This window comes from Phoenix dactylifera, unplaced genomic scaffold (assembly GCF_009389715.1).
Source record: "Phoenix dactylifera cultivar Barhee BC4 unplaced genomic scaffold, palm_55x_up_171113_PBpolish2nd_filt_p 001696F, whole genome shotgun sequence".
NCBI lineage: Eukaryota > Viridiplantae > Streptophyta > Magnoliopsida > Arecales > Arecaceae > Phoenix > Phoenix dactylifera.
Genome location: NW_024068995.1, coordinates 70,182 through 78,187, shown reverse-complemented (window position 1 = coordinate 78,187; position 8,006 = coordinate 70,182). Strand labels below are relative to the sequence as shown.

The 8,006-nt window shown below is 40.3% G+C and overlaps 1 protein-coding gene across 1 annotated transcript; it reads left to right on the top strand.

Annotated features, from left to right (window-relative positions):
* The first annotated feature begins 5,913 nt into the window (after positions 1-5,913).
* LOC103700253 (NAC domain-containing protein 30-like) lies at positions 5,914-7,403 on the top strand. The gene is made up of 2 exons (XM_026802004.2): positions 5,914-6,707; positions 6,792-7,403. Exons 1-2 carry the CDS (start codon positions 6,563-6,565, stop codon positions 7,235-7,237), a joined length of 591 nt encoding a protein of 196 aa, XP_026657805.1. The 5' UTR covers positions 5,914-6,562; the 3' UTR covers positions 7,238-7,403.
* Positions 7,404-8,006: the final 603 nt, after the last annotated feature.

Sequence of the window (8,006 nt, the reverse complement as noted above, 5' to 3'; positions counted from 1 at the left end):
GGATCCTGGCCTAGCGCCGGAAGAACTTCGGGAATCAAAAGTCAGCAAGAAGCAACCAAGAGCTAAAAAAAAAAAAAAAAAAAAAAAAAAAAAGAGGACGAGGGCGAGATGAAGAAATATTCGACGTGCATTAATTTTCAGGGCCGAGGCCCATACAATTGGGCAAAACGCCGACATACAAAAATAAAAAAGACAATGAAAGGTACAAGAGGTCAGCTTGCAAAGGCGAATCGACACCATTAAGGAAGGATGTCCGCCGAAATCCTCAGGTTGCCAGGTCAGCAGCAACCGCCATACGCCATAAAGAAGGCGGGAAGCTTGAAGCGCGCGCGCCTCTCCGAAGGATGGCGGCAATCTCGAAACATCACTCCCTTCACCTGTTCCCCTTCTGGTTCCAGGCTCGGAAGCGGGGGGCTACTGTTATGGGGGAATTGAGCCGCCATGCCCCACGTGATCGGCACGCGTATCCAGGAAAGCTACGGCTGCCCTATGATCCAGCACTCCGACCCCGAGTCGGACCTCCTCGGCTCCGCAGCCCGACCCCGGGTCGGCTGCCCTATGATCCAGCACTCCGACCCCGAGTCGGACCTCCTCGGCTCCGTAGCCCGACCCCGGGTCGGCTGCCCTATGATCCAGCATTCCGACCCCGAGTCGGAGATCTTTTGATAACGACAGGCTATTCTCCAGAGGCACGCCGCGGCCTCCTGCTCCACTACTCCCTGCAACGGCTGTACCCGATGCTGCCCACGATCTCCTGTATCGACCGTACAAAGCGGAGCTCCACTACGCCCTGCCATGACCGTACCCGGCGCTGCTCCACGACGCCCCGTAACGGCCATGTCAGTGGCCATTCTATCGTGCCCCACGACGACAAACCCCCCTGAGAGACCTCCCGGCCAGGCATATATGCGGCTGGGGGGAGAAGGGGGGGGTAAGCAATACCTCCCAGAGCACTCTCTCCCACTTGTGATTATCATCTCTCCTCCTCCAATCTCCTCTGACTTGACCGTCGGAGGGCCATCACCACCCTGGTGGTGGTGCAAGGCTTGTTTGCAGGTTCCTTGGCGGAAGGTGGAGCGCAACCAGCACCAACCAAGACAACTCAGGCGGAACCCCGTTCACACCGTCGCGTCAATCGTTCTCGGTTTGGACCACCAGCAACATATATATATATCTATACACATATATATATATACACACACACACACACACACACACACATATATATATATATATATATATATATATATATGTACATATATATATGTATACATATATATGTATATGTATGTATATACATATATACATATATATGTATGTACATATATAGGTATATATGTATATACATACATATACATATCTATGTATACATACATATACATATATATATACATATATATGTATACATACATATATATGTATGTATACATATATATGTATGTATACGTATATATATATATATATATATATATATATATATAGACACACACACACACATACACACATATACGTGTATATATATATAGATATATATATATATATACATATACATATATGTATATGTATACATGTACATATATATATATATATATGTATATGTGTATATATATATGTATATGTATATGTATGTATATACATATATATGTATATGTATATACATACATATATATGTATATGTATGTATATATTTATATATGTATGTAGATATATATATGTATATATGTATATACATATGTATATACATATGTATATACATATGTATATATATATGTGTATATATGTATATACATATGTATATATATGTATATATGTATATACATATGTTTATATATATATATATATGTATATCCGTTAATCAGTGCAAGACCTACTTGAGGCACTTGAGGGGTTTCAGGCCTAAGAAATTCAGGGAAGGGGGATACGGTACGGGGTACAACCGGCAATTCGTGAAAGCACTCAACTGATGAAAAGGGGGCGAGAGGGGATGACATCAAAGATACCGGAGATGGGAATGATCGAGATTCGAGGATCAGATATATATGTATATACATATGTATGTATACATACATATGTATATACATATGTATGTATATATATGTATATGTATATACATATGTGTGTGTGTATATGTATATACATATGTATATATATATATATATATATATATATATATATATATATATATATATGCATATATGTATCTAGATATGTGTATATATATATATATATATCACAACCCAATGCGTAACATGACTCCTTTGGTTGGCTTCATGATGTATGTATATATACATATTCATTTATATATATATATATATATATATATATATATATATCACAACCCAATGCGTAACATGACTCCTTTGGTTGGCTTCATGTAGCTTCAACGCTTATTTTGCCTATGAAGTCCAGAATCTCCCTAGAGAATCCAAGCTACTATTAATATAATAAAAAGAATTTTTATACACATGCCCTTCTCATTTTTTACTATATATTTTAAATCTGAGGTAGTTCTTTCTTTTTATTTTCTTTGACATTGCACCATCTGCATTAAATTGTAACAATTACTTGATGATCGTTCACATTTTTTTTGCTTGAAAAAAATTATAACTAAATTTCACCCATCAATCTATATTTTGTCACAATATTTTAAAATCCCAAAGGGGATGAAATAGGTCTAATATCTTGCTTAAATAGTATTTATATAGGAAAAAATATGAAGAGTTCTAGCTCACACAAGAAATGTAAATCATGTATCAAAACCATGCACATTCAAAATATTTGAAGGAATTGGCTCATACGAACATGATAAACTTGAGCTCAAACGGTCTTTTCAATCAGCAACTCTATAATATTTTATAAGAAAGCATTATTATTCTATAATATTTTAATGTCATTTAATCACCACAAGCCATTGGATTCAATATGCACCAATTTATGTAACAGTGCCCAAGCGCACATATCTCCCCAACCAATAAAACATAGCACTTAGCTTCGAGAGTCAATCTTGAGCACCACAGACTTCCAAACTCCTAATCATCAGTCATTATTTGCCCTCTGCACTACTCTCTCTCATTTATTTCTATGTCAGATGATTGAATTGATAGATAAAGATGTATGGATAGGCTTATGGGTGGTAAGTTACTCCGTTCCATTAGGGGGGGGGTGTGCAAAATGAATCGTACAGTTCACAACAAAAGGGGCCACCCAATTTTGGCCCAATAAGATACCAACGCTGACCGAACGTGTCCACGGTCTGACCCAGAATTAGCCCAACCTCGAATTTCACCGAAAGCTCCTTCAATTTCGGATATTCGTCGACTCGGCCGATCAAGTTCGGAGCGTCTTCGGTATTCACCGACTCGCCCCGACCAAGCTCGGGGTGCCCTCTCCGGTAATACGCCCTGGCCTTCAAGCTCGGGGTGCTCCACCAAACACACCTCGGAACCTGGGACGCTAGGGTGACTTCAACACTTGTCTAGCCGACTTCGCCAAATACCTGATATGATCTCTTGACGAGCTCGGCCTCACCAACGGCCGCACCCATGTGCGTGTCTTCGCCCTCCTACGTGGTTGTATATTGCGACACCTCCACGACATGCTACCCCGACCACACCCTGACACGGCTATCAACGCCTTACCATTTCCAAGAACGAACTCCACCGCGCGCCACTCCCTCTCATGATGAGAGCAGGCCATACCCTGCCACAGCTATCAACGTCTTACCGTTTCCAAGAACGGACTCCACCGCATGCCATAATCAGGCTCTGGCTGGGCGCCACTCCAACTCATGATGGGAATGGGCCGTACCTTCGCTACCTAAGTGCTCCTATCGAGACTATAAAGAACCTCAACAGGTAATGCCTATGGGGACTTTTGGCTGGACCTAAAAAGCTCCACTCCAACTTGATTGTCGGAGGGCCCTCACCGGATACAACGGTGAAGCTTTGTGCAGGTACACCGTCGGTCATGGAAGGTGGCTCTTCTCGTCTTCTTTCACACTCCGGCAGCTCCCCCAACTCCTCCGGTGTGGTCACCCTTGGGCTAGATTTGAACCACAACAATTAGGTATCTGATTTGACCTAACTCTAATAAAGCAAGTTTTACCCAACCTGCAGCTGATCTGGGACATATATGGATAATAAAAAAAATCTGTCCTAAACTCGACTCAGATATATGTAGCTCTTCACAAAGCTCCTTCCTAAGGTAAAAAATAAAAAATAAAAATGATAGGCCGAACACTGAAAAATTCTGATACTCAAGTTATTAATAGAAAGCTTATATTGGGAGGGGCATGCAAAAAAGACAGGTAAAATGCTATATTCTTTTATTACTTTCGGCTAATAGAGTTACATAAATACAAATACAAGGTCGAATAATTAATACTCTTAAAGTGTTAACTTCTCTCTTGACTTAGACTAATAAATCTTTCATCTTTGTAGGCCTATTGGAGCTTCAAGACGATCAGACACTCTGCCTACTGCACTTTTTCATATTTATTCTAGTATAAATATTAGAATTGTATTCTATAACATAAAGCCTTCGATAATAAATCCAATGCATCTTTTTATCTTATTTTAATTGTAATCTACTAGTAGCTTATACCTTAGGAGTAGGCATAACTTAGCATTCTACCGTAGCCCAATGCTATATGCTTACTGAAGCCCAGCACTACATCCTTTATTCACCTTTGAATGACAGTGCGACGGTAACAAAAGTTTTAGAGTTTCAAGCCATCTAGACGTATGCCCCTTTCTAGCCTCCCTTCAATTCTTATCATTTCCTTTTCAACTGATCCCAATGCTAGTTGCACGCCCCTGTGCACACTAACTTCATGGCAGTTGAGACTTGATACCTTTTTTCATTGAACAATTGAGTTTTCTAGGATCTCGAGTTCCCTGGCTCTCACCAAGACTGGATAGAAAAAGCCCCAAGAGGAATTGTTGTGAGATTGGCAATATTAAAAAAGGGCATTTGTGGGCTTTAATGAAAAAAGGGAAACATTTTCATCTAGCAACAACAATTTTAGATTAACTCCACTCGGTAATCTGATGTAGGAGAGAAACCACTCTTTGGTGGTATTTATTTTACCTCCTCTCTTCGTGCAGTAGATGTGTGACCCATCATTTAGTTTGCTCTCTCTCTCATCCTCTTTTTGTACCAAACATAATAATCTGATATGAGATTTATTTTTTCATACCAAATTACTCCCAACCAAACCAACCTTGAGAATACAATTCTTGTCAATTTTTGAGACGATCATTTTGATCTTAAGTTTTTCTTGCATGAGTTCACTTTACTAGTATATTTAAAGTTATTAAGAATTATTCATGCCATGTGCTTGAAAATAAATCTCCAAGGTTCAAACGCAAAACCTCTTTTCATTTCTAAAAAGAAAAACCACTAAGGTTTTTTTGGTTGGAGTATGTCGGGTTATATAATAATCTAACGATGTTTGGAAATCATTTATCCAGAAAAATGATTGCAAAGAAAAATAATTTTTACTATGTCTGGTTGGTAGAAAAATTACTTTCGAAAAAGAGTACTATATTTGGTTGGAGATAATCCTACATAGAAATATGGCCGAATTTTCAAATATGCCCATCAACATAAAATAATTTTTTTTGTAGCAGGATGGCATTGCCACCTCCTATTCAGTTTTTATATGATGACTAGAATCACATAGCCATCTGTATGATGCCATCTACATCTTTAATTTTTTTGCAAATGGTGATGCTTGATCTATTGGAGATGCAACTCATTGGACAAAGTCAAAGCTGCAGATGAGCATGCATGATGGTTGTGTCGATGCATCAACATCTGAATTAGATGGAAGTCCCTGGTCACACCCTGGGTAAAAGTGCAGAACAATCTATACGTAAGTAATAGCAACAGTATTATTTTTGTTTTGCAGCTTAATCCCAAGTGATTGCACAACCAATACAAGCAGAGTGCTCCACTTTCATGACTCTACAAATCCAAACATGAAAACCCATAAATCATAATTACTAAACCTTGTCCCAACTATCAGGATTTGCAAACAAAGGGTCAAAGCAATCTCAGGTTAAGGGTGTAACATATTGACTTTGGTTGCATGGCGGTTAATGTAATCTCAGGTTAAGCTTCAGAGTCAGTAGGGCTCTTATAGCAACAAACTAGACCTAAACCGACGTGAAATTTGGCCTTCCGAGGCCAAATTTAATCCAAATATAGAACGTGGAAGTTGAATCCAACAAGGATAAGGAATTACGGCAAATCAAGACTTCCAGGGAACATAACGGTTTACTAAAGATAAGCTAGTCCCCAAGACTTCCACCGGAGCGATTCCGGCAGTGATTACAACCTTTTCGAGCAAAAATGTGACCGTTAGCGCGCGGGTTCAAGTTTGCGAAAGAATCTCAATCACTGCCTCCCCGTGCCCCATATATACTTGAGACGTCAGTCGTTCCTCCTCACCTGATCCTTCTCCCTCTCTGGCTCAAACCCTCGTGCGATCTTTTGCTCCTCAATCCTCTGATCTTCGTCTGAGAATCTTGGGACTCCAAGAAAGGTTGCTGGGACGACAATGCTGCCGCCGGGCTACTTGTTCAGACCGACCGACGAGGTTCTCCTCATCGCCTACCTCAAGAACAAGCTACTTCAATGGCCTCTTCCCTGCGACGTTATCGTGGAGGGTGACGTCTATGGAAGCCGCCCCCAGGACCTGGCCTGTAATTTTCTTGCGATTCCCCATTGTCTTCTTTCTTGATTTAGGGTTTCTAATCCTTTTTTTGGGTTTTCTTGGTTTCTTTCAGTAGAATATCCCATGGCAAACAAGGACTATGAGTGGTTCTTCTTCACGTCTAACCCTCGGAAGCATTCCGGCGCAAGCGAAACCAGTCGTGCATCTCGGCGCGCAGGCCTGGGACGATGGAAGGCCACGAAAGGCATCAAGAAAGTGCTCGATTCCAAGAATAACACCATTGGGTCGAAGCAGAGTTTCTGTTACATGGAACAGAACTGGGACGGTGGCGAAGACAAAAGTATCTGGTTGATGGAGGAGTTCTCTATGCAAAACCTTGAAGGGAGAGGTAGTGCTGGTGTGATAAGGGACACAAACAAGGTGCATATCATCCTAAATATAACTCTCAATGTTCTTGTTTCTGTATCTTTCTTGATTGTAGGAATGGATGTTCTAACGTTGCATCTTTGGTCCTTTCCTTGCAGCTGGATGACTGGGTCATCTGCAAGATTTACTTGACTCCAAAAGCTCGCAAGGCTCACGATGATTTGAAACAATTTGATAGTGCTACATTGGAACCCGCTGCCAAAAGAAGAAGGATAGAGGTGCCGTACTCTTCTCCATCTTTTCTTCTTCTTCGTCGTCTTCTTCTCCTATTAGACTTTTTGTCTGTCTCCTTTGCTCTTATCTGATACCGGTCAACATACAAGAAAAATCAATAAACATAATTAACAGACGGTGAATTCTCAAACTTCTTGATCAGACAATGCAAAACATAACTCTGACATATGGATAGGGCGTGCCTATAAAATCTTTAATAAATCCTATAACGATACGGAAAATAACATATTATAAGAATCCTCTTATCGTATGCCAGCCATTGGATATGAAAAATCCACAAATACAATTACTGAATCTTGTCCCAGTAGTTATCTGGATTAATTTGCAAACACGACATACCTGGCAGATGAAATTGTGCTGTAACAACTTTTTTCCGATTTTGCTGTGTCTCCTTTGCTGACTCCTTCTTATTTGATATTCTGATACCACAGCCAGAATACACGATGGTGCCACCTGGATTTATTTTCCAGCCAACGGATGCGGAGCTCTTGGATTTCTTCCTCAAGGAGAAGCTCCTCCATCAGCCACTTCCATGTGACATAATCAAAGAAGCCGATGTCTATGGAAACCACCCCAGCAACCTTACTGGTAAACAAATTATATATATATATATATATATATATCAACACCATAATCTCTTCTTTTTCTTATTCTCTATCTATATTTG